Source organism: Tribolium madens, unplaced genomic scaffold (assembly GCF_015345945.1).
Source record: "Tribolium madens isolate multiple individuals breed KSU strain unplaced genomic scaffold, Tmad_KSU_1.1 Scaffold_91;HRSCAF=231;Tcas5.2_LG7, whole genome shotgun sequence".
Classification (NCBI taxonomy): domain Eukaryota; kingdom Metazoa; phylum Arthropoda; class Insecta; order Coleoptera; family Tenebrionidae; genus Tribolium; species Tribolium madens.
The window spans coordinates 10931366-10958078 of NW_025401063.1; the positions used below are offsets into that span (position 1 = coordinate 10931366).

Genomic DNA, 26713 nt, shown 5'->3' on the forward strand with positions numbered 1-26713 from the left:
TTTGCTAATTTAGTAAGGCTTAAAAAATGCAATAAAATAAATAACCTTAAAGAAGGACAAAAAGTAATTAATTTTAAATAAACAGCCATGTTTAGAATGTGTCAAACTTGTTGAGAATGCAAAACATTTTGAAATGTCGTCGAGTGAATCGATTTTACCTCAACTCCTCCAAGTTTGAGTGTAGTTGATTCATGGGACGTTCAATACATACAGTCATTTGCATTTGAATGAAGTAAAAACAAAGCTAGTGAATTTCAATTTCCAAGCTGTCGGTGTCGTAAAAAAAACTAAAATGCAAATTTCACAACTCAAAAACAAATTGTTTGAAAATTAAAGTCATTTTAAACACATTTTTCAAAGTTTTAGCTAAAATATGTCACTTGTTTCCACAAATGAGCAAAATATTCAAATATCTAAAACTTTCATCGTGAAAATTCAAATCCCAATAGAATAGAAGAAATTTACATCACGTTTTCAGAATTTCCTTAAAGAAAATCGATAATCTAAAAGTGTAGGTATAACCAATAAATGTCCTGGCGGCTTTCTTTCCCCCTTCTCACTATTTTTTTTTGGTCAATTATTTTTTGTTTCCTCCGTTATTTCGAAGACCTCGGTCGCCCACTTTCCTTTAAAGTTCACGTTTGTTCTAGTCGATTGCACGTGAATTATCCCCGAAAAATACCAGTTATTAATTGGAGCGTCGCAATCACGTGCATTGGAGGCAATGACGTCGCGACGTTGACGTCACATGCGTCTGCGTCGCGACGGCATCTGCGCGAACATGTGACATGCTACAGGTTGCTAAAGATGAAATGTCACAACAGCTACTATCAGTAGTATCTTCGGCGCTATCTTTCGGAGATGGTGATTGGCGTCGCGACGCTCTTGCGTTAAAGTGTGGCACGTGAGTGGCACGAGGAAGCAAACGAAAGTAAGTTGAGATTCTTCAAATATATAATGTTAAAATTAAATATTAGGTACTGTTAATGGCATTTTTACTGGTATGTGTAATAACATTTTATAAAATTCTAATTACAATTATTTCTGGCTCGTTTTAAACTAAATTTACTGCAATTGTTTTTCTTCTTATTCTCCTGGTAAATGAGTCACGAAACCAACTCAGTCAAGAAGTGAGTTCTTGATGATTTTTTATAGATACACAATCTTATTATTTTGATAAATCGAATGAATTAAACCAGTGAGATACCTCACTCAAACGAAATGTTATTTTTTTTTGTAGTTTTTGAAAACAGATTAAACGTAAGAATTAATGTTTATAAAATATACTAGTGAAAAAAGCTGTCCTCACATCATCATAGATTTTGCTATAATTTTTAGAAGTTCTCATTCTGGGTAAGTGCAATAACAGTTTATTAAATTATTCTATTAATTGTTTCTTGTTGAATAAAAAAAGCAATTATATACACTTAAATTCTTTTTGAGTTTCTAAAATTTGCATCACGTTACGATTAAGCTTTTCGTTTTTCTCCTTTTTATTAATTTAATAATTAGGTAATGAGAGATGTTAATATTTAGTGTTTGCGAGGTGCCTCATAAGTGATTTTTTTTTTGTTTTCTATTTGATTATTTGTTATAAAATAGAAAATGTAATTCAGATAGAACATTGTTTGAAATTCAATTTTGTGTCATTCCTTCAAGTACTTTTTTGTCATAATTAGATGTAGGTATTCTTGTGGTTTGCCTCCTGATTTTATATAGCTTTTTTTCTATTAAGTATATTTATTCTTTACATTAAATTGCTTCTTCTAAAAAAAAGTGAATACTTTTTGTACAATTCACTTCCTGAGATGTAGCTCACATCTACAAACCTGTTGGAATTTGTTTCCATTTCGCGTTACAGTTTCGGGGACTATGAATGTGTTCTGAAGGGACAACTTTTTTTTTGTATTTTTAATGGAAAATAGCCATTTGAGGTAGAATTCAAAAAAGAAATGTTTTATTTTACTAATTAGCAACACTTGACTTGTTAGCAATACAACCATATAAACAAATAAGTATGCAACTAAAATATGTTAAAGATTGTAGAAAAACAATTTTTGTTAAATATTCTTAGGTTTTCCACGTTTTCCATAAAGGATACAATAAATAGCATGCTCAACTTGCACTTTTCTTTATTTGTTAAACAATTTACTATTAGTAAGCCCGCCAAGGTGTCAAATATAATATTTAATAACTTTCAATACGATGATTCATTCACAATAATTTTCACTCAGTACAAAAGTAACTAAGTTTGCTCCACTTCAATAAAATACTAATTGTTTACTTAAAATTTTTATTCAATAAATAAGCACTTACTGATCCACTTAACTCTAATTGTACTGACGAATCGAACCTTTGGCTGTAAGTACTCGGCAAGAGCGTTCTTTCAGTCACACATTGGCACATAAAACAGTCCTTTGGTCCCCCGTCAAAGGCACATACCGGGATTTTGAGCGCACCACACTGGCCACATGGCTTCCGCTCCTAGTCCCCGAGCCACCAAGCGGTCTCTATGCGTGTTCAATCTCGTATACACGTCCTCCTGTATGGTGAACGAAGTTACATCCAGCTGCGGGTCGCTCCACACCCTTTCGGCGAAGGCGGCCGCCCTCGGCCACAGTCTCGTATCCAGCGACGCCTCGTCGAACTGCTCGCTCCATAGGCACGCTTCACCCCCCAGAATTTGCTTCTTGTTTAGGTGAAATTGCTGCCATGGTCGGTGGTTGTAAACGGTTTGCCACGGTCGGTAGGGGTCACACGCTGCGTCCCCCGTCTCGCGCCACCGCCCAAAGCCGCAATCGAGGTACCACGCGTCAACGTGAGAGATTATCACCCGGTAGCCGTCGCTGATGAGATCGGGGGTGTCTGGCCATTGACTCGCCCCCCAACTCTGCACCACGATATTTTTCTTATCTAAATATTTGTAAATGTAAGGTCTTTTGCTGAGATTGCTGGACCAGATTATCACAAGAGGAATTTTTTTACCGTTATTGGCCCTTTCTAATCTTTTTAAAGCCTTGAGAGTAAACTCGCCCCAAAGGTCGTGCAAGTCGGTGTAGTTCATCAAAGTCGTGGTTTTCTGCAAGTGTTGGGCCCAACACTCCAAATTCACTTCGTCTCCTCCCAAATGAAAGAGTTCAGTTTCGTCACTTAATTCTAACAAGTCTTTATAAATTTTCTCGAGGATTTCATAAACATTGGGATTATCAGGGTTGAGTTGACCACATGGGGGCTCCCCACAGTAGAGACTCCAAGGTCGCTCGTTGACACATACTGCTAATTCACCTAGACCTTCTTGGGGGCCCCAGTTCCATCCATTGCCGGCATGGGCTGGAGTATCAACTTCAAGAACCACTCGAATACCTCTAATTCGGGCAAATTCGACCAAAGCTCTGATATCTTCTGATGTGTAAATCATATTAGGTCCGTAAGCCCCATTTCTCGCTAATTGAGGCACTCTTTCTGACACCAAGGGAAAACTTTGAGAATCGGTGAGGTGCCAGTGGAAGACATTGAGTTTATTTGCGGCCATTCCGTCGAGCACTCGTCGAATACTCTCAACACTCATGTAATTCCTAGCCGTATCCAGCATAATCCCACGATAAGGAAAAATTGGATTATCCTGTACCGTGGCTCCTTTAAGTACCTTAAGCGCCCCTTTTCTTTCATAATCGTCCCACCAAATCAACTGGGACAAAGTCTCAAGCCCATGTCTGGCTCCAAAAAACGTTTTCGCTGTTATATTAGCCACAATTTCGTCCTTCCGTGGCTTTACAATCAAACTATACCCTTCGCTCGTGTCCAGTTTTAGTTTTACGATATTCGGGTGCAAAATCATGATTTTGATTAGAAATCTTCTAACGTCAGTTCCTTGTTCTACGTAATCTTTGTTTTGGACTAGACTGATAATGTTACTATTAAAGGCCACAAAAGAATGTTCTAAAAGTGTCTTAGCGGGTTCAGGAGTGTCCGTTTCGAGTTCTAGTTGTTGATGGTTGAATGTGACAGCCCTGCTGGCGAGAGTTACAGGTCCGGTGGGTTGGGGCCAGAGTTGCGTCGAGCCGCACAACATGCTGCATGTCGATAATGACACTATAGGGATGTCCCCTTTTATATGCCGCCTCTCGCATCGCTGATTTATACACTGCCATGTCCACTGGGGCGGGTGCGACTTCCTGAAACAAGCAAAACGGTTTTTACTACGGGCATTAGCCACCTACATTACGGCAAAATTACAAAAATCTGATCTTTTTTGTAGGTTGGATAGATTTTTGGTGGTACTGATTCGACGATAATTGGTTATCTCTTCTGAAGAACTGTGCCAGAGAAAAAATGAAAGTTATGTAATAAATTATGATGATTGCATGTTATTCTTTTACATACATACATATCAAATACGATAAATAACACATTTTATACTTGAAATTAGGTATAATATATATACCATAAATCAAATATGTTTTCCGGTTTTAATTAGTGTTTGAGCGATATAAAATAAATTACAGTTTTTATTGTATGTATCTGTTTAATTCATATACCTTTATACTTGCATGTAATAAATTAAAAACAGGATTTTGTGCTAGGACGTATACGCTTCTTATAATTTTGTTCTTCACAACGGCGCGCCGTCTTATCTAAAATATTTTGTACTGTTGTACATGGAACTACATACCGGTTGAATAAAAAGTATAGAACCAAGCGTTTTTTGCCTAAACTAATTACTTTACAAAAAAATAAAAATGAAATCGTTTTTTAAAGATAAAAGTTTTCAAATTTTCTTTTATTTTGCTAGTTTAGCAAAAAAAAAAATTTGTGGCAAACCTACTATGACAGTTTTTTTAATTAAAGACTATGAGCTAAAAATGACATCTAATTAAATAAAATTGTTTTTTGTCGAGTAGTTTTTTTTTTTTCTAATAATATCATAAAGTTGCCTTCCGAGCTCATCACAAAGATTTTGCGAACTTAACCGATGTAGCCGTTTCATACATTTTGACGTAGGGGACCACCGTTTTTTGTGTAGGTACTAAGCATCAGGAACGTTAAGGACTCTCAGACAATAATTGGAGTCGTCGCTTCACTCTTCCTCCAAACAATTGTCTTCGATCGGTAAAATGTCCTTACCGTTCCTGATGCTTAATATACTATTTCTTAAAGTAATTAGTTTATGCAAAAAATGGTTGGTTCCATACTTTTTACTCACCCGTATAACTAATAAACGGGTTTACAATATCTGTGTCCAAACAAAATTTTTATTAGCAAGTTAATTGATTCTAAAATTTTTATCTTAGATAGCACCTAATACATACATATACATACAAGAGTCACAAATAATGATATAGGTACATGTTTGATCAGAGAACAGTCACTTATTTGTTTTCATTACAAAATCTCTGAAAATAAAGCATTCGTCTCAACAAACAATGTAAATTTAATTAATATTAGTAGAGATAAACTGTGGTATATGTACTACCTAAATGACAGTAAATAATTGTCTCATTGACACTGTATGATCATAAATAATGTTATGAACCACATAAACATAGATTAATAAGGAACATCTAGAACTCTCTTCATCCAAAAATTTTGTAGAAAAAAAATGTTTTTTAAAAATTAAAGGATCAGAATGAGTGCAATTGGTGCAATATCAACAGATCACATATTACATTTTAATTAATTCAACAAAGAGTAAGTTTTATTCTATAATATTCATCGATCACGCCGACATATTGAAAAATGAACTTTTTATCAATCCGAATTTATTTCGTTTCCGGCTGTGCAAAAGTAAGACACATAAAAGATGTTTGAAACATGTCACATTTGCCGCCTCTTCCTTCGAAAAACATCCAATTTACTTTTCGGAAGAAAAATAAAACAGTTTCTTAAACTACTAACCCAATTACTCTAGGTTTTCAAATTACCTTTCGTGCCGTTATTGATCCCCAAATTATTATTTCGTGACCATGTGTGGCGTAACGACCATCAAAGTCTGCTTTTACTCCCCTTTTACGATGTACTAAACTTTATTATGACAAGCTAATAGTTTTTCGTTGTGGATGTCGCCGTGACCCAATCATATTTTGCCACATCATCGGACGCAGTGATTTATTTGGCGGTATATGCAGATCTGTGGTCAATCGCAACCGCTCATGTTACTTGCCCATTCAAATCCGGCTTTAATTAATTCGCGACTACTAAAATACATGTGACTAGATCTGTTTGTGATATGCATTTCCTAACTATCCAACTTTAGTCAGAAGAAACACGAGCAAAATGTCTAATGTATGTTTAATTTCTCGAGATAAAGCCGAGTTGAAGCTAGACTTCCGTGACAGTTCGATGTCGAAAATCTTTTAAATTTAATTCTACCGCACCTTTTGTCGTGCCTCGAGGAGAATTGCTTCCAATTATAAAATAAAATGACCTTCACGGGAAAACACGCAAATAATACTTACTTTTGCTTTGGATAAGGGTGTCTATAGGTGTACAAAAGTCTCGAGGTGGTAAGATTGCTGGTTTGTTGCCAATACAGATAAATGAAGAATAAAATACAGCAGAAGGAAAAAAAGAAGAGGACACGCTTAACCTCGCCAGGCTTCATCCTCTCGAGCCTCTGTAACAAAGTTTCAGATTAAATAAAAGTACAAAAACTACCGCAAAGTGGATAAAATGGAATCTAAGTCTATTAATCCGTGATGGTCTTTTATAGAAAATTAAAGTTTATGCTCCGGGACCACCAGCATACATAAATATCAATGTAGCAAACAAATATTTACTAGGATTGAAAGAAATGAGACTTTTAAGGAATTTATTTGACATCGAAACTTTACAACAATACTGGAGACTACTCTCTATACAATTAAATGATTAGTAATTAAAAGAAAATGCTAAAAATTAAAAGCGTAAAAATTTTGCCAGTTGATTAACTTGAAACAATTTTATTCGAATTTTCCCGGCGCCTCCACCAACAGTTTAACTGTTCAAACATAAATTACTGTGTAGGAATTCTTAATAACTTATTTATTTACAAATTACTAAATTTTTTTTATCAATAAAACTATTATGAAAATGGGTATTATTTTTTGCTTGGCGCTTCCACAATTTCTGGTTGATTCCATTATCGGTCGTCCTGGGTGTTAAAATGAAAGCATTAAGTCTCCTCTAGTATTGATTATTTCAGGCAAAATGTAAGTTGTTTTAGTCATGAAAGAGCGTTCGATATACTAAGTGTGCGTCACGAATTTTACCATGTTTCAAATATTAAGTGCCGTGTAATGCGTTTCATATGTGTTTTACAATACTTTCAGAGGGTCATCGAACATGTCGACGACTTTCGCTTCAAGAATACTTCTGGCCTTTTGAAATATTGAAGAAGCTTAAAGGTTGCCATGTTGAGATAGCACCAGCACGGCGCTTTATAACAGGTAAGTTACTGAAAAAAATTCTGATCGCAAATGTGAATTATGATTAACCATGAAATTATGTGTTTGAAACAACGATGAGTGTTACAACCATACTGTGGTCAATCGATTTGCAGTTGAATTATTTCGCAAATTAAAGAATTTAGTTTTGTCGTTTCACAATCCAAGGGCTATTGCGACAAAGATCGTAAATCCTTGGATTATTTATTTAAATAGCAACAGTTTCTAGAGCAGAAGTATCAAAAAATAATGACTAAATTTTTACACAACTCATAACTTTTTTACTTTGCCATTTTCTTGACGAAATTGTTTTTCTTAATAAGATATTTTTAGATCTTTGTATATTATTGTAATTAAAAATAATAAATAAAAATATCGGGTCAAATGATAAAGTATTCATCATTAATTTGGAAAAATACGCGTTTACTGCTGTAACCTAGAAAAATTTACTTCAATGCTATGATCGATCGCAAAATGAACTAAGAGCAATTGCAATTAATAATTTACCCAGGCAGTAAAGATTTTATTACAAGGTAATGACCTTTAACTTGTAAAACTCAACAAATCATTTTAAATAAGAAATTTTTTTCTTTCATAGTTATAATAAATAATAAAACGTAAAGACAAACATAAATTTTCGTACCTAATTAATTTAACCTCGAATAAAACAAAAATTGTAATTGTTAAGTTTAGTTGTTGTCAGTGCAGTGCATTATTAGAATTTTTTGTCAAGCAAGAATAATACCTAGTTGAGTATTTGGAAGAACAATGTTGGTTGCCTATATTAAAAATCAATTACAGTATAAAAATCACTTTATTCTTCAACACTGTCAAAATTTACGGTTTTTCTCCCGTGTAAGGAAGTTTTGACAACTGTTTGGCATTTCTCAATACGAAACGTCAAATTATTTTTAACAGATTTAAAGTAAGTTTAAACCTTGTTGAGTGTAATTCGAAGAATAAAATGTTGTATTTAACTCGTTTGAGTGTAAATCGGACGCTTTATTCCACCTCGTGGATGATAAACCACTCGGTGAAATAATCCGTCCGATTTACACTCAAACTCGTAGAATAAATAACTATTGAAATAAATTGTTCTCTAAAATTTTCGTTTGATTAGTTCAGTTAAATAATTAACGATAGCGGCGAGCATTCTTCTATGCACTTTCTTTAAGTTAAAATCCACTTAATTCGGCTTTCAAACTTTTATAACAATAATTGGTTAATCTTGTTAATTGCAGGTGTGTTATGTCAATGAAAAAACTGGCCGTCCTATCAGCATTGCACAATTATGGCGGACTAAACAAAACCGACATGAACCCCACACCAGGATCCCCTCCAGCTCCGGTGCATGGGGTCAACGTGATGCTGGGAGGGTAAGATGTTTATATCCAGTTTCCTGATTGTAACAGTAATTATTGATCAGACGACCCAAAGGTGTTAATATTTCAGTATAATGTAGAAATTATTAATTGGATGGGAGTATGGAAAGAGAAATTAATTAGAAAGGAAATTCAGATTAAAACGATTTATTGCAGTTTTTTAATTGAGGGGTTAGGGGCAATTGCATTTTATAGATAACTAAACAGCACAAATGTTAATCATTAATAGCAAGATACTTTAAAACGGCTTTTATACCGTTATGTTTTTCCCCACACCAGAGAACACAATAAAGTAATATGGAAACAAAAAAACTGTTGTCAAAAAATAGTTATTTATGCATCAAGAGAATAAGCAACTACTTATTTTAATTCCGAAAATGTAGAAATTTTCATTCTAGGGTTTAACGATGATTATTCCATAGATGATGCATATAAAACTTTCTTCCCAACCGACTAAATTTAATAATAACATAACAAAATAGTTTGTCGAAATACATATTCAGTTCCTTGAATTGATTAAAAATCGGTATTAAAGAGTTCGTTTATGTCAAGAAACAACCAAAAGATTCAATTCATTTAACTCCATTTTATTTAAAAATCGGGACTTTATTTATTTTATTCCCGATGGAATAAAGTACCAGATTATTAGTCAAACCTGAAGAAATAAAGCGTCAGTTTAGGAAAAATTATAAACTGATTTGAGCCAACTTCTTTGTTTTCGAACAAATATTTAAAAAAATATTTTTTATTATACGTGCATCATAATCTTAAATTAAAACACGCTGCAGCGTGCATAATTTGGCCTTTATAGCACGCCGAAATTTTAAAGTTGTCTAGGTAACAAGAAATAGGAAATGTCTGGACCAATTACAACGTGAAAAATGTGCTTAACAACGTAAACTAGTAACCGTCTCTACGAAAACGATTCACAAACAACCTTTGATAATTTTATTGTGTAAATTCACATTTTTTCAATGCTCATAAAAGATCGTAAATGGGCAAGTATTATAAAAAATAGTGTATAACACTCGTTTATAAGCGCCTTTAAAACACTTACGATGTTAAAAGCACTCCGCTGACGCACGCTCTTTTAAACCCGTCGTGCGTGTTTTAAAGGCTTGCTTATAAACTAGTATTATAATATACTATTGTTACTAACTTGTTATTGAGAATTTGTAATAATTCATAAAAAGTAACGAAACAGTTTCTAAGCAATACGTTTATAATAAATTAATGTTAATAGACATTTTATAAGTTAGAAAATCGAAAATAGACCAGTATTTTTAAGTATCACTTGATTCGGGTTTTTCTTTTAATTACTTGCAATTAAAAGAATGTAAGTGAGCGTAGATATAATAAAGATAAATGTACCTAACGATAAAAACTCCTCGCGAAACTAGCTTTTTCCATTATCCTTAAATAAACTCGTTAAAACTTAGTCTTCATACAGAGTTGTGGGCTTCTGTTTTATTAATTTTTTCCGATGCTCCAAGTCACTTAAGAGCTTTAATTGGCTAATAATATAATTAATAATTAAATCTTAACATTTTTGTAATTTAAACCAATTAGTAGTTATTGAATTGTCCACTTTCACAAAACTGAACAAAAAGAATCACATATACGAATGAAAATGTAATTTAATAGACCCTAGTCGATATTTTTTATTCAAAAATTACTTGTGTTTCCAAATCGAAAATAAATTATTTGTTTTTGCAAATGCCGTAATTAGGCCAAATGAACTTTGTTTTCCGAATCACGAACCGACTCTTCTAAAATTCTCTTCTGTATTTGACCCATTTCTTCGCTTATCAAGATGCAAAAACGCCCCATTTTCAATCCCACGGAAGTCATCGTCCGAATTTTCCGCCCCGGGTGAAACATGCGACAAAAGTCGTCAACAAATCGAGAACTGAGTTATTTTAAAACCTCATAATTTGCATTTTTATCCGCGAAAACATATTAAAATTGTCTTTCGTTGGCAGAGCTATGATCAGTGGCATTATCCTTGTGGTCTTCATATTCTGCTACTGCTGTCACAAGACGCATCGGAAATCACAAACGCATTTGCCTCCATATTGGAGGGACCCAGGAGGCCTCTCTATGGAGATATACACCGTCGAGGCGCAAAGTGTGAGTATTAAAAGAAGCGGAAACGCGTGTGGTAAGACCGGAAGCGGCCGGTTTGTAACTTATATTAAATGCAAGTCGAGTGATAAAATCGAATAAATTGGATTTGAGTTTCGTGGCTATTTTTATCGTAATTAGTTTATTGATTGCGAGTTGTCACCGTTTCCTTATCGCTGCGAGCTAAACTGATCGAAGGGGACTATCAAACCTACGTAACTGCAATTTATTTCCGTTTAAATAATAATTATTACAATTAGCCAAAAATAGACTGACATTTCTTAGTGTTCGACAGTTGAATAAAAGTTGCAAGGTCACGTCCGAAACGTTGGGTAGTAACATTGGTAGCGAAAGTGCATAGAACTGTAACTCACCTGTTTTTAACGGCGACAATAATTATTAACGTTTTAATAATATACAGGGTCGCGTCCTAGAGAAAAATGCCATATAAGGTAAGATATCCGGAACATGGAAAAAATGTTAAAAAAATTCTATCTATAAAATTTCGAAGTTGTGAAAATTTAAATTTTACACTTTGACTCTATTCATTTCTGTTGCAAAAATAATTTTCTAAGTTTTTTTGCTACAGGCTATTAGAAGAGGAAACAAGGAAGCTGTATCCTAAATTGCACCTCTGTTCAATGTTATTTGAGGCTTTTATTGGCACATCTACTAAATAACAGTAAAAAAACATAAACAAGATCATCAGTTTCATTAAATAGACACAAAAAAATGTCAAATGTGAAAAAATAAATGTCAAATTTATTTTGACAGATAGAATTTTTTAAACATTTTTTCCATGTTCGGTATCTTATCTTACTAGAAATTTTTCTATGGGGCACGAGTTCTGGCGCACCCTGTATAAGTAGGCGCTGAGTTTGGTTTGTATTAAATATTACCAGGCGTGGGTAGACTTAACTGCCCATTGTTACACTTTATTATCTTGAGCGTATTTTAACAACAATTTCAATTCATTGCTTGCTTAATGGTGGATGGAATTGGAAAGTCGACTAATTAATTTTAATCAAACTAAATGACATTTTCCATGTGAAAATATAAAATTTTCATCCAGGTTCCTACAACATTACATTTGAAATGGATTTCGTACCAAGTTACACATGGTATTTTTTTTTATTTGAAAATTTTATGGCAATTAAGATAAAAGTGACACTATTAAAAATTTACATTTATTGTTTAATTAACTTTATAAAAACTCAAAAACCTTTTTACGTGTAAAATTACTTTTTAAGTTTAATAGCAGACTTAATAAGGTAGGTAGATAAGGTCACTTACGTTAATAGGGTTCAAATGGACTTTAAATTGTAAATGCGTTTTAGATGACATTTTACGGCTTCAAAAATTTATTTCACTCTCAAAATATTTCAGTTTACGTGAAGTAGTTGTTTATAAACGGATCGGGAATTAAATTCACTTTATTTTCTCGTAAATTACACATACGTAAATGTCACCGAATATTCACAATTTTATTGAGTGTATATACATGATGTTTTCCTTTTTATTTTATAATAACCTGAAAAAAACATAGTATATTGATGTAGGTACTCTACAACAACACGATTAAAAAATGCTTGTTGATTGCAAAAATCTCTGTAAAACTATATACGACCCTAACAGAAAGTAAATGTATCCATCCTAATTTCAGAAAGAAAAGTGGCTAATCACTTCCTAGGAAGGTAAAAATTTTCCTGCCTCATTAGTCAAAATTACAATAAAAATATATGTAACCTATCATGAGGTAAAAATTTTAAAATATGTTGCTGATTTATTGTCAAAACTGGAATATTATAAGAAATTGTTAGCTTGCTGGATCGTAGGAAAAATTATATGTATTGTATTGGAGGAAAGTACCTTTTCCTTCCTGGGTGGTTTCCACCTTTCCGTCCAACAGAGGAAAAGATGCACTTTCCTCCTTGTAATACAAATAAACATTGACTAGTGATGTACTTTTTCTTTATGTTTTAAAAAATTCAGTTTGCTTTTGCAGATTCGCCAGTTACCTTTCTCATCAAAATAAGCGGCAGTCAGTATCTATTTTCACGAAAAACCATAAAAACCTGTTTACTGAATAATCGCTGGTAATCATTCAGTAAACGGCCATTAAAACCCGATTAAAAAGTCCTTTAAAATTACATTTAGGAACTTGGCAGTGACTGAAACAGTCGCTTAACAAAGTTTGAAATCTAGCATCTCTAACTTTCCCGCAAGGAAACTTCGATCAAGTCTTATTACGTTTCGTCTCTTGTTCCAATTTTTCCGATAGTCGCATAAATAAAATTACTTTTGAAAAGTGGAATAGTCGAGTAAATATTCGTGTTCAGTGTTTCAGTTCGGAGGAGTTCAGCGAAAGCCACCGGCCGCCGACTCCTGGACCGCCCCCGGCCTATGATCTTGTTGTTCCCATCAGAAAAGGATCGGATTGGGACAAAGGTGAGGACGAGGGTGGACTGCCCAGCTACGAGACCGCTGTCAAACTGCAAGCTCCCGGAAACGGATACGTGTGAAGTGTCAGTGATAAAAACAGCAAATTTATTCATCTTATCTGTTCGAAAAGAAGCGGTTCTTACGGACTTGGCTGAGTACTAGTAGAGTAATTAAATTAACGTCAAGGACGTAGATGGGTAGATAAGATAATGCAATAATGTATAATATGTACATAAAAAACAAGTCAAGTGTATTAAAACACCAATTAAATTTAGGAATTGAGAGCAAGGTGACTCAATAGAACTACTTCTAATTAATTGAGATTTTTATATAGAGTGTACCTAAACTTTGTGTCGCTAGTTTAATTTTAATATATTTATTTTATTTGAAAAATCTTTCTTTCTTTTATTCTCCATAACATCAGGAAAATAAGCGTAATTTTAGAACGAATCCTAACAACGGTAACAATGCGAGGTTGTTTCGAGAAGGACTCGGGTATTTCCATCTAATGATTTGATCCAACAATTTAGATCAGGTTACATAGAATTTTATTTTAGGATCAATTATACTCGTATAAACTTTCATAATTTAATCTACATTTACAAAAATTTCACTTTAATACAATAAAAGACTAGGTACTAAACCCAGTTCACACATTTTAAAGTATACTTTTATTACATAACTAAAAATAAAGTAACATCTTCGATAAAAATATAAAACTGGCAATGTGATGGGATTTAAAACGCAGAAACAAATTATTACAAGTCCAAAATAAACTGTTTTTATCTGCAAACGTCAGAAAAATGACACTTTTATGACTATATGACACAGGTAAAAGTTTTACTTTTCAGACATGGAATAAAAACACTGTTTTTACGCCTAGGCGTTTTCACTTTTACTTGACACTTACTTTGACATTTATCACTGTTGTCTCTTTCTTGTCTCTTTCGCTTTTTCAGCATTTTCTGGAGAGGTACAAGGTAGATTATCAGCATTCGACATTTTGCACTATAAACTACACCAGTTATTCACCAGAAAATCAATCAGTACTTTCGAAATCTCAACACAAATTCCGAAACTGACGCGTGACGTTTGTTATGATTTTATTGCAAAACGCCCTGATTATTGAGGTGATTTACTTGATTATTGGTGTGTTGCTCTTTTCTCTTCATCTGAATCGTTTGCAGATAGAATAGTATATGTTATTTGGAGTAAAAGTGAGTTTATGTGGCTCAGCTGAATCCATTTGCCTCACTCCGTTCGGTAAAATGAACGTTCAGCTTCGCCACATAAACAATCACTTTTACTCCTAATAACATAATCTACTATTTCCACTGAAACAGAATAATGAAATTTTAATTACAGGTTTGCTCGTTTCAGGTGAAGCAAAAAACGTTTTTTCTTTGCAGTTTTGGTGTAAAATAAATAATAAATATTTTCTTCCTTTTGAACTTAATCCAGGGACAGACTGTATAAAAAAGTCATTTTTTAATGATGTGAGGACTGGGGATTATAAAATCAATGTTTAAAAAATAATTTTATTGTGAAATTTCTAATAAATAATATTAAATTAAATTAAAAAAGATTAAAATCTAGAATCAATTTTTCTTAATTTAAAGTGTTAAAGTCATTAATTGGAGCGTAAATTACCTTAAATTATTTATGTAGATAACATTTTTTACTTCCTATTTTTGAAATAAAAAAATGTAGATTCATCTCCAGAGCAAGCATTCAGTTTTTTTCTCTCTACATCCATTTATCATACATATTAATAGGATAGGAACAATAAATTAAATGAAAAGTGTATTAAAAAATCTCCAATGCATGTTGACTCCATTTTTAAAAAATAAAGTTTTTTCAAGTGAAGTTTCTTCTCGCAAACATGCACTTCTAAACCTTATCAGCCATTATTTTCGAGCACTTTTTCATATTCCATCGACGTAATACAACCTTCATGTGAGGCTTCAGTATCAGTGTTTTTCCCTCGTAGCATTAAAATTTTATTTCTTGCATTAACAAGATTTCAGTTACCCAAAATGACATCTCTTGGTGTAATTTTATTGCCCTACTAAACTTGAGTGTTCCATCAGGGTTCGTTTTTTTAAGTCAAATTAGAAACCATCACGTAAAACCAAACCATGTTGTATGTTCCATGAATGCATTAAAGAATCATCGATCCAATACCACCAACATCACTTTAGAGACTTGCGAGTCCCCTAGGAAAATGTGTGCAGAATATATGTGTGTGCATGAGAAGCTTCCTGCTAGTCCTAATGTATTAAATTTCCCTTCAATTGGTATCTTCAGATACACAAAACATTGAAGATTTGCTATAGACTCTATAGCAAATCTTCAGTGTTTTGTGCTCTACATTGTAGAGCGTTCAAAAATTACAGTCACAGTTGCTAACCGAGCAGTTGAGTTTAAAAAATCGAAATAAATGATTTGTTTGTACTATGACTTTTGACAAATCAAGGACACGACCCGTAATTAAATAATAGGAGAAAAAAATGTCGGAAATGTGACTAATTTTTTATAGGATTAGGACGAAATTGTCTTATTTTTTTTACGACTTTCATTAGTGAGTAAAAATAAAATATCCCCCGTTTATCTATTAAACTCTCCTTAATACAGTAATTGCCCCCAATCACCTCTATCAATCCTTAATGCGTCCCACCATACGTAATCAGAAACTCATTATCTTTATAGATTTACCTCGCTGCTGAAATTTCCTTCCTCCCGCCGGATATTGTCTATGCAAGTTAACTTTCTAGGCAACATTTTAATATTACGATTCAGAAATAAAAACTCAAGTTCGCGATGCATCAGCGAGTTTCTCATTTCCTGGATTTACAAGCGTCTACTTAAAATTAGATATTTTTACGATTTTAATTGTTATTAATTCCTGTGAGCAACAGTCCTTGAGTCCAATAGTGATTCTGATAATGGACTGTCAATAGTAGTTAAGTGGCCGCTGAGCAGCAAACATGTCTATTACATCAATACAAATACGTCCTTAATCCTTCTGAAAGGATATTTGTGTCAGTGGCAATCTGTTTTTACAAATTCGGAACGCTTTAGTTTTGTTTCCGATGCATTCAGCAAATAAGGAAAACAAACTCGAAGTTGTTTGCGTTATGTATTGTTTGATTATTTAACAGTTTGCACAGATTTGCCACACATTTACTGTACAAATAAATTTATTTCAGCAAGTAAAAATTGTCACTTTAAAGACGTCGCACAATCGATAAAGATATAAAACAAAAATCAAACGACACGACTAACCGAAAAAGGGAACCGAAGGATAAGAAATCGACAAATCTCTATTGTCGATTCTACACATAAACATGGGCGCCCGCAGGAATTATGGCCAGGGGGAGCAAAGAAAAGAGTCGAAATTAATAATAACAGTTACATTTGTCTATTTTCATATCACTCAGTTCGTGATAAAAATGTAAATATTAGTTTCTTATTTTATTCATGTAAGAAATCAAAAAATCTTTTTTTTATATCAAATATAGCAACCACTATCGTCCCAGGGGGGGCAACGGCCCCCACTGCCCCCCCTGTGGACGCCCATGCACATAAATATACATAAAGTATAGAAAATAGTAATCTGTTGTTATTTTGACCTGTCATAAATCAAACACTAAAAAGATTATTTTCGAACCATAACTTTTTCCTCAAGATTGTTCTTTTGTGACTGATTTTTTAAGTTTCATTGCATTCATAACATCAGCATTTTTAACAGCAGAAAGAGTTCAATCATATATTATAGAGTTATCATATGTTATAGAGTTTAATCATGTATTACATATTTCTAAGACATTCACTATACGATAAATTTTTGTGTCTGGATTTTTCATTACAAGTGGTTATTTCGAGAAAGTTTTAAACCTGTCTAAAAGGTGTTCACACCACTAAAGTTTTATATAACATTAGCAGTTAAGTTACAAAATATTTTGTCTGATTTAAATATTGAACTTAAGTACAGGTTGATTTTAAAGTATGTGCAAATATTTTAACAAGTGAACGTAGAAATAGAGCTTAAAAGAAGAAAGAAAATAATTCAACTAACCTTATGCGAATGTTTTATTGCTCGAATAAATTTAAATTTGGGGCGCAGTCTTTAATTTTACCAACCCTAATTGTAAACAAATATGATATCTAAGATTAGCTCTTTAAAATCTATTACATTGTTTTAAAAAAATGAGCAAAAGTCAGCAAAAACAGGTACAGAAAAAAGTCTCCATTTTTTTGTTGAAGATAGCACCGAATTTCATTACTTCAAATGTTACTGACAACTAGCAACGTAAACTTTGGAATAAAGTACTTAAAAGCTTTAAACTTCGTTGATATTGCAGTTTTTTGACAATTTCTCCGACGCCAAAGTGGAGGTTGTACTTTTTGTATCTCAGAAACTATAAACATTCGAATGAGGCAAATTTTGCTATTTTGACTTCTTTTGAGCTCCACTTTCACCTGTTAAAATATTTGCACATACTTTAATATCACCCCGTATTAGTATTTTAGATTCTGGTCTACAAGTTTTCGAAAATTCTAAAAATAATTCATAAAATTCCAAAACAATCCTTACAGTTTGTAAAAGTTTCAGAAAGATCTACGAGGTTAATTAGCCTCTTCATGAACACTTTTTTATCTGTTCTCTGTCTTTGGGATTTTGATATTTCCCATTGTGACCAAGTGTTGCAAAAATCTGTGTTCCCACGGCCACATTTAAAACATTACAACATTCCATTTTTTCTTCTCAACAATTTGTAAAATAACAGAAAACCATTGTATAATCGCAAGTGTGCTTAATTGCAAATTACTATCGGAATATATCTCATTACTTACAAAATGCATTAACTATGCAAATAAAAAATCTCGCTAAATAAATACCTAACAACCTAACTGTTACACAACCCAAAACCGGAAACGCCAATCCCCTTGTTTCAAACCATCACAACACAAAAACTGTAACTTACGCCCCACTCTGTTCCCCATCAAAACCACTATTTTAATTCCGCGAAAAACCACCTGTTAGCACTTTTCCACTTTTATTTGCAGTTTCTTATCTTTGACACTATTATTCCATGCGCTGACGATTCAAATCGCGTTTTTATATTATCGCATGGTCGAATGGAGTGGCATCATGGGAAGCTGCTAAAATGACAGGATGCTGGACAGATTTCAGTTTCCTCTCGATTATTATTGTGTTTGGAGATGCATTGTGAGGGATTCTGCTGCCACCTGTGCTTAAATCCCGGAGAAAAATGTCGCCGAGCCACTTCCCGAAGCTATTTACAGCTATTTACACGGTAGAAATAGTCGCTCATAAAGACTTTTACTTGTACCGGAGATATAATTAAGCGAGTGCGTCACGTGGAGAAACTGGGGCCAGCTAAAAAATTATAGTTTGTTTACTATTTAGTCGAATGCATTTGGCAAAGTTTCAATTCGTAGTAAAATTTTTCACAATTTTAATAAAAAGAAATTTGTTTAAACCTGCTACAAAGGTGATCCCAAAGCCATTGTTGTTTCAACAAGATAACAAGACTAATTACATCTTCGTTATCACATTAGATATCTCTATCGATTCCTGTAATGGATATTTTGACCTGCTTCCCCTACGACGCTTCCGAAATTAATAGAATTATGCAACACGAAGAGTTTCTTGGTTTATCGAACCGTGAGATTAAATCACATTTTCATAAATTTCATTAAGTCTTTGTGTGTGTAAATGATTCAAAATTTAAATTGTTAATATTCAGACTGGAAATGAAGCAGAATGAGTTCTTTTAGAGTCTTGACACGAACAATCTTAACTGCTAGAAAAGAAAATGGAGATAATGGATGTAAAGACTTAAAAAATGTTTTCTATGCAATGAGAATATGTAAGTACGTAATACCTAATTAAACTTAATAAACAGAGCATAAAAATGTTACTTACATTTCTATAACTGTTGAGACGCTCCAATTTTTAGCTAATTTTCTAGTGTTTATAGTTGCTAGATGTGAAAATAAATAAAAATAGATATGTCAACATCAATTTATTTTTATCCTTTAAATATTTAGAGCAAGTAGAAAAATATGCAGCAGTAAAATTTATTTGATAATTGTTTTTAAAACCAATTTAAAAACTAACAAAATTATCGATTTTAATGATAAAGATAAGAATTTCAATAATAAAAATAAAATATTATTCCAAACTATATGTATTTGTTTATACAGAGTGCGCCAGAACTCGCGCCCCAGAGAAAAATGTCAAATGCCAGCGGCAATAGGTCGCCAAAAAGTGCAGCCGAAGAAGTAACTTTTGCTTGCATAAGAAAGTTGAGAGACTCTTGTACAACCAAACAAAAAAACAGTGGCGTACCGGACACTCCCGGAGATCCCGCACGGCGGAGGAGGCCGAACACCAAGAAAACCTAAGCCCATATGCCATTAATATTAAATTTGTCAAAAATAAAATAAATTATTTATAATATAATAAATACAACTTATAAATAAATAAATACATAAATTGTAAATACATAAATTGTACTTGAGTGTAGAAAACCAATCAATCACAGAAAATCATAATTCGTTACTGGATGCTTAATGAACTCATGTTTGGGTTACGATTTTTAAATTAAAAGTTACACCAAATTGCAACTTATTATATTATATACCAGGTGAATAAAAAGTATGGAACCAAACGTTTTTTGCTCAAACTATTTATTTTTTGAAAAAACTAATTGATGAGTGCTAAAGTACTATAAAAATGTGATGATTTAACAAGAATAAAATTTTTCGAAATTTCCTTTTATTTTTGAGTTCTACAAAAAAATTAATTTTTTTAAATAGCAACCCACTATAAAATCATTTTTCTCATAAAAGCTATACTCTAAGGATTACAACTATCTGCTTTATTTATAATTTTTTCAAAAAATTTTTTTCACATAAATTGCAATTTTGACAAAAAAATCGCATAACTCAAAAACAAAACAAAATTTCGTTCTGAAATTACGATCACATTTTTTATATTACTTTAATTTATATTAATTATTATTTTCCGGAGGCACATGATTAAAAATAAAACCGCTTGGTTCCATACTTTATATTCACCCTGTATGTACCTTATTAAGTTATTACTATTTATTTTTTAATCTTAATTTGAAGTTGAAATAAATATAGTCATTTCGTAAAATTTGTTCGAAGCAGTCAAAGCATTTGTTTGCTATTTTAAATAAACGTGCATGTTCGCGAAGTGGGAAACGGTGAATTTACTCATTACTTTGGTGATTAAATAAACTATTAAAAATGAGTTCACCTAAAAAAGTGTAATGAGCAGTAGGCAGAAAAGAAACAAGAGTATTAAAACCTAAAATACTTGATACTGTAGAAGTTATAGTTAGTTGAATTAATATTTCGGATACTTTTGACTCGCAATTTTCTAGAAAAATATTTATGGTAAGACAATTCTGTTTTTTTATGACAAAAAAATATATTTTTTATTTTTCACTCAATGCTAATTTAATTAATTTCAGTATATAAAGTAGTCTTTTATCGTCTAGTGAATTAAAGTAATTTCCTATCTACTGTTTATATTTTATCAACTAATTTCAGTAGGTAAAGTAGTCTTTTATCGTCTAGTGAAATAAAGTAATTTTTATCTACTGTTTATATTCAAGAAATTTTGGTAGGTGAGTAGAAAATAAAACGAAATATTATACACGACGCTAAATATTGTTTATCCACAATCACTCTATAAAGAGACATTATTCCACACTTTAGATGCGTATAAAGTACCACTTTATCCACTAGTAGAATAAAGTAACTTTATTCCACTGTTACCAGTAACCAGCGCACCGCGTAACAGCTTACTACGTTTAACCGAAAGCACATTTGGCGTGACGTTTAAATGTCAGTTTAATTTTTAATTAAGTTTGGAATAATTTGGGCCTGATGTGATTGTGGATAAAACGTTACATTGCAGTCGTGTGTTAGTTGCGTTTTATCCACTTAAGAAAATTAACCGTTCGAAATTAACCTTTTCACTCGTAGATAAACAATTTTTTATCGTCTTGTATAATAAATAACTATTTTATATTTTTTCAGTTTTGGGTTCATTTCAAAAAATTGACGCATTAGGTCGCTGCAGAAAAATTGACAAATTGACAAATCTAAATGACAAATTTGAAACTTTGTGGCCTGTAAAGTGCATTTTGTTTTGAATCAAGACGAATGAAATACTTTTATCCGCAAAAGTCACAAAACTGACCACTTTTATGACTAAATGACACAGGTAAAAGTTTTACTTTTCAGACATGGAGTAAAAATACTGTTTTTACGCCTAGGCGTTTTCAATTTTACTTCACACCTACTTTGACATTTACCACTGTTGTCTCTTTCTTGTCTCTTTCGTTTTTTCAGCATTTTCTAGAGAGGTACAAGGTAGATTATCAGCATTCGACATTTTGCACTATAAACTACACCAGTTATTCACCAGTTAAATCAATCAACACTTTCGAAATTTCAACAGAAATTCCGAAACTGACGCGTGACGTTTGTTATGATTTTATTGCAAAGCGTACTGATTATTGAGGTGATTTACTTAATTATTGGTGTGTTGCTCTTTTCTCTCCATCTGAATCGTTTGCAGATAAAATAGCATATGTTATTTGGAGTAAAAGTGAGTTTATGTGGCTCAGCTGAATCCATTTGCCTCACTCCGTTCGGCAAAATGAACGTTCAGCTTCGCCACATAAACAATCACTTTTACTCCTAATAACATAATCTACTATTATTTAAAATACTAAAAGTTTGAATTTTAAACATTCCTACGATAGCGTCATCTATCGGAAACACTTTATGTTGGTCCCAAAATTTCTACGAACGTCAGTTGAATTACGGTGTAAAGAAGTTAAAACACCGTGTATCTGTCATCGTCGTGTATAATATGCCAGAAATTTCCCAAACATATCTAACTTTGGTATTTTTTCGATATACACCAAAGAGTTGGTTTTGCGGGGGGGTATTCTGATATTGTATTACGCCAAAAAACCAAACCCACTCAGGTATATCAACGATCGGTATACTTTTTAAAGATTATCCTGAGTATGATGACTGATAAATTAAAAAAGCACCAAGAAGCATTTTTAAAATAAAAATATTGTTTACCTATGTGAAGAAGCGTCGTCGTAATAATTTCAGTCACTAGTAAATTAACACTTTTTCACGCTTTTATTGCTGACGATAATTTTATAACGTCGATATCACAATGATAAATTTCATGTCAAAATCGGTACCAACTGTCAAACTCAAACTTTGTCATGTTTGTCGCAGCCTTTTATGTCCACCGATAGTACCTACCTAATACCTATTGTATTTCTTCTTTGCTTATTTAATTATTAATAAAGAAATTTCTGAAGTAACTGCAATTGGTAATTAATTAATAATTTAATTAAAGACCGTGGTGTAATTGACAATAATACAATAGGTCAGTTGGTAACACATTTAGCATATAATTAAATCCAGTTACTTAATTAGTTATATCATTAATTCTGGTAAAGTACCTTGATTAAAACTGATGTCCGCTTCAATTTTGCCAACTTCCTTGAGATAAAGAACGACGAAATCCTGTGAACTCTTGACCCGTAAACTGACAACAAGCAATTCATTTTAACAAAGGCGGTAAATAAAACGTTCTCGATTTTTAACTGTCTTAATTCGTAAAATAATAGTTTAGTTATTGTTTAGAATCCTTGAGAAACCCCAAATTATCGATAATTAATCGGCTCGAAATGACTAGAAGTAAATTTTTGTTTGTTCGTTGAAAACAGCAATCACGACTGATCCCATGGTTACCATACAACTAGATAATAATAATTGTGGGTAATGGCGTCATCGTGGTCGTGAGGCATAAAAATTTTGAGGGCGTTCCAGTTTCGATGGCTACTTAACGGGACATGTGTACGACTATTCCTATCCTGCATGTATAAGTACATAGTTTTAATGGTAACCGCAAATTTGATTTTGGCCACGGGTTATGGGCGACCACGTGGTGGGAACCCTTAACTCACATTGTGTGCTAAGTGTTTTAATGAAATTATTTAGTGGTTCAGACATTCAGTGACCTAAATTTTATTTTTGCGCGAATTGAAGGAGTAGAGGTCAAGATGAGTGTTCCGGAGGCAATTGTTAACTAAAATTTATTAATACATGCGTTGTGGTTGAATTTCTTGGGAGAAATTAAACGTGTAGGCTACCAAGTGGTATGACTAATGAAGATGTATGTATTACGATATTACTGTCATTGTTATTGAAAGATTTTATAATTATTCGTGTTTTGTTTTTTGCGCAAACTTTTCAAAATTATATGTTATTACCATCACGCTACAATTTCTAATTAAGAAAAAATAAATAACAAATGTAGTCTATAGAAGCAGTCTTAAATTTATATAAATAAAAATGGCAATCGCAATATAATACATTTTATACAAATTAAATTAATCGGCACCGGATTATAGAAATTAATAAAACTACTAAAGAAGATAAAAAATTGGAGCAACTTATTGATTATGAAAACCACGATTCAAGTTATCAAAAATGCTAATCTTTCATGAGAAACCAAATAATGACCTCGGCAACTTTTCCAAGCAGATTAAAAATGCTTAAAACACGTGTGTTGAAGTTGAAAAAATCTGGTTTTAATTAAAATTTATTTTCTGCGCCTTTTTTGTATTTTAAGACATTTTAGTAATGAGAAACTTAAAGTTAAAAATCACAAAATAAACCATTAAACTCAACATTACTGTTGTTATGAGTTACGTATAAATACAAAATTCAGCACTATAAACAATAGGTAATTAGGGAACTTTCTTCCAGGTTTTCAGAAGGACAGTCACAAGAATTTTTTTCAACGGTTATCGTTCTTTATTTTTAAAGCAGATAAATGTAGTTACAAAAATCAGAACATCTTTATGTAAACAAGTAAACATAAAGTAGTTAAAAATAATAAAAAATAATAGTTATAAAATAAAGAAATAAAATAACGAGAAAATTGTTTTATTTGCTATTTCCATGTCCTAAGTTTAGTAAGTTTCCCAAAGTAGGAATACAATTATGAAATAGTTTGATTAAATAGGAGACATACCGTAACAAATACTGTTAGAATGCATTTTTCGGTTTAGTAAATTTTTGCTACCTGCAATATTTAACGCAGTTAAAATTATTGACCTACAAATGATAATAGGAGTAAAGTAAAACAATTCAAATTTTTGTAATTTATTTACACAAAAATTATCTCAAATGATGGTCCCACATGCAACAATTTACCGTTGAAAAACAAATTTTAATAAGGGACCAGAAATGAGGTCGTCAATTTATTCAATAGGTAAAGAAAACTTAAATTATAAAAAATGAATTTAAGCAGAAAATCAAATTCTTATGAGGCCGATAACAAGTTGAACAGACGGTGAACACATTATTTTAGTATCAGGGGGTCTTTTATGATCCATTACACTAAAAATACATTTCATAAATATTTATTTTAGAACAGTAAATTGAAGCAAGAAGATTATTGATTTGGGTATTCATAACTTTTTAATAAATTAATTTGTGAAAAAATACACCAAGTGAATTCAACAGGTGTCAGATCTGGTCAGTCCGCTAAACCGAGTCTTCAAGCTCTTTGTAACTTGTCGTACTTTCAAAGGGTGATTTGGGGTTGCAAAAATTAACTTACCTGTTATCGTTTAATCAGCATTTGCACACACACTATCACAGCACGCTGTCGAAGAGAGAGTTGTTGGTAGCCGGAGTGAGAGTCTGTATCATGTTGCTTGCACCTGAGTACAGGTAGATACCAAGATGGGCACTGGGCAGTTTCTCTACCACCGTCCTTGGACTGCAGACGCTGACTGCAAGAGGCACCCAACCGAGCCGATATATTTTTCGCGTGGTTGTCTTCATTTACGCAATGCTGAAGTCACTACACTCTATTTACGGAACTCGTACGGTTTCCTTAGGTGGGGTTCGAGGATTTAATTGAAAAGTCGCGTTTTTCCATACACGTGCGGCGCGAAACTTGCACGGATTCGAACTGGTTCGCGTCGTTAACATCCTCCATGGTCACGGCGAACCATCTCGGTGAAACGTGGCGGCCGCTTCGGAGAAGACGTCATTGGTCATGTACGGCTCGTCATACACTCGAGCGTTTGGTGGAGAGTGGAAGTGATCGAACTAGATCGAGATGGGAAATGGAACGCGAATTTGGTAGACCTGGTGCCTACTGAATTCGCCTGGGAAAGAAAGAGAGAACGCAAAAAAGGGAATTTAAAATTCAAATTGTCTGGAGACAGAAGTTATCATTTTTTGTATACAATAAATTATGACACCATATCCACATTTATTGTGCTTGGTTCACATACGATTTTTTTGCGTGTGTAAAAAACAATTCTTCAACAAGTAAGGATTTTACTCGAATTCTAGATATTGAGATAAGACTCATAGACTTTATGTAAATAGCAAAAATAAATACAATTCAGCAAATGTGGAAACACAATACAAACTCGTATATAATAGTAACATTTCATCACTGCATCAATGCATAATAGGTACATTCTTCCGAAATATACAAATTCTTGTCAGTCAGAATGTTATTATTTACCTAAATGCTTCATTTTTTATTTATTCAAGCCCAAAAAATTGAAGCTATGACTTTTACACACATTATTACCTCTTAAAATATTAACAGTTCTGTTAACTTTAGTTACCAAGTTTACCTACTAAATAAATAAACCCTCTTCACAAGAAATGTATTCATATTTTAAATTCAAGAAGCTCGACTACACTACCTTGTCAGCTGCATTTACCCGCATTATTGTTATGTAGACTAGAGACGAAAATAGTAAATAGGGTTGTAAACATATATGGAAATATTTAACGGTGTATTTTTGAATTTGCATTATTCAAACAGTCCTTGGAGTTGTTAGATGAGCAAAGATTGTTATTTATGGTAACAAATTTGCTGATTATTAATTACTATTTTATAACAAAATTTTGGTTGTAATAACTAACAAATAATAAATAAAATTTAGAATACATTTAAATACATTGCGCTCAAAGATTTATAGTAGTCCATCTGAAATAGTGAATATTGACTAAAATAATAAATCTTACAACAGTGCAGCTTAGGAAAGAAGATCTACAAAAGTCTACAGTAAAATACAAATTAGGGTTTCCTTGGATGTTTTTGCGAAGTAGGTTTCAGTTCAGTAGTATACACCATGAGCAATAATGAGCCTAAATATTTTTTTGAAGCAATCAACATAACATTTTAAAGATAATGTGGATATT

General features: G+C 32.7%; 2 protein-coding genes across 7 annotated transcripts; one reads left to right on the top strand and one right to left on the bottom strand.

The window, feature by feature from the left end:
• Nucleotides 1–807: 807 nt before the first annotated feature.
• On the top strand, nucleotides 808–13756 carry LOC123011410. 2 transcript variants are annotated; one of them, XM_044408824.1, is made up of 5 exons: nucleotides 808–931; nucleotides 7308–7424; nucleotides 8663–8797; nucleotides 10786–10933; nucleotides 13267–13756. In XM_044408824.1, the coding sequence occupies exons 3-5, from the start codon at nucleotides 8670–8672 to the stop codon at nucleotides 13447–13449; spliced, it is 459 nt and encodes a 152-aa protein (XP_044264759.1). In that variant the 5' UTR covers nucleotides 808–931; nucleotides 7308–7424; nucleotides 8663–8669; the 3' UTR covers nucleotides 13450–13756. The 2 variants fall into 2 exon arrangements, with proteins under 2 accessions (XP_044264759.1, XP_044264760.1); XM_044408825.1 differs by lacking the exons at nucleotides 808–931; nucleotides 7308–7424 and adding an exon at nucleotides 8321–8346.
• LOC123011409 (probable beta-hexosaminidase fdl) lies at nucleotides 1936–25592 on the bottom strand. Of its 5 annotated transcripts, none has more exons than XM_044408820.1 (3): nucleotides 25101–25592; nucleotides 6456–6613; nucleotides 1936–4175 (listed from the first exon to the last, which is right to left on the bottom strand). In XM_044408820.1, the coding sequence occupies exons 2-3, from the start codon at nucleotides 6599–6601 to the stop codon at nucleotides 2429–2431; spliced, it is 1893 nt and encodes a 630-aa protein (XP_044264755.1). In that variant the 5' UTR covers nucleotides 6602–6613; nucleotides 25101–25592; the 3' UTR covers nucleotides 1936–2428. The 5 variants fall into 5 exon arrangements, with proteins under 5 accessions (XP_044264755.1, XP_044264754.1, XP_044264756.1 ...); XM_044408819.1 differs by lacking the exon at nucleotides 25101–25592 and adding an exon at nucleotides 22930–23171; XM_044408821.1 differs by lacking the exon at nucleotides 25101–25592 and adding an exon at nucleotides 22535–22658.
• Between the last annotated feature and the right edge of the window lie 1121 nt (nucleotides 25593–26713).

Excerpts from the sequence above, each read along its gene's own strand:
- LOC123011410 (XM_044408824.1), top strand. The coding sequence starts at position 8,670 with ATGTCAATGAAAAAACTGGCCGTCCTATCAGCATTGCACAATTATGGC. Across the intron at positions 8,798-10,785 it reads GTCAACGTGATGCTGGGAGG|AGCTATGATCAGTGGCATTA; the intron begins GTAAGATGTTTA and ends TTTCGTTGGCAG. Across the intron at positions 10,934-13,266 it reads ACACCGTCGAGGCGCAAAGT|TGTTTCAGTTCGGAGGAGTT; the intron begins GTGAGTATTAAA and ends ATTCGTGTTCAG.
- LOC123011409 (XM_044408819.1), bottom strand. The coding sequence starts at position 23,034 with ATGAATTGCTTGTTGTCAGTTTACGGGTCAAGAGTTCACAGGATTTCG. Across the intron at positions 6,614-22,929 it reads GGACATCAGTTTTAATCAAG|AGGCTCGAGAGGATGAAGCC; the intron begins GTACTTTACCAG and ends ACTTTGTTACAG. Across the intron at positions 4,176-6,455 it reads CACCCTTATCCAAAGCAAAA|GAAGTCGCACCCGCCCCAGT; the intron begins GTAAGTATTATT and ends TGCTTGTTTCAG.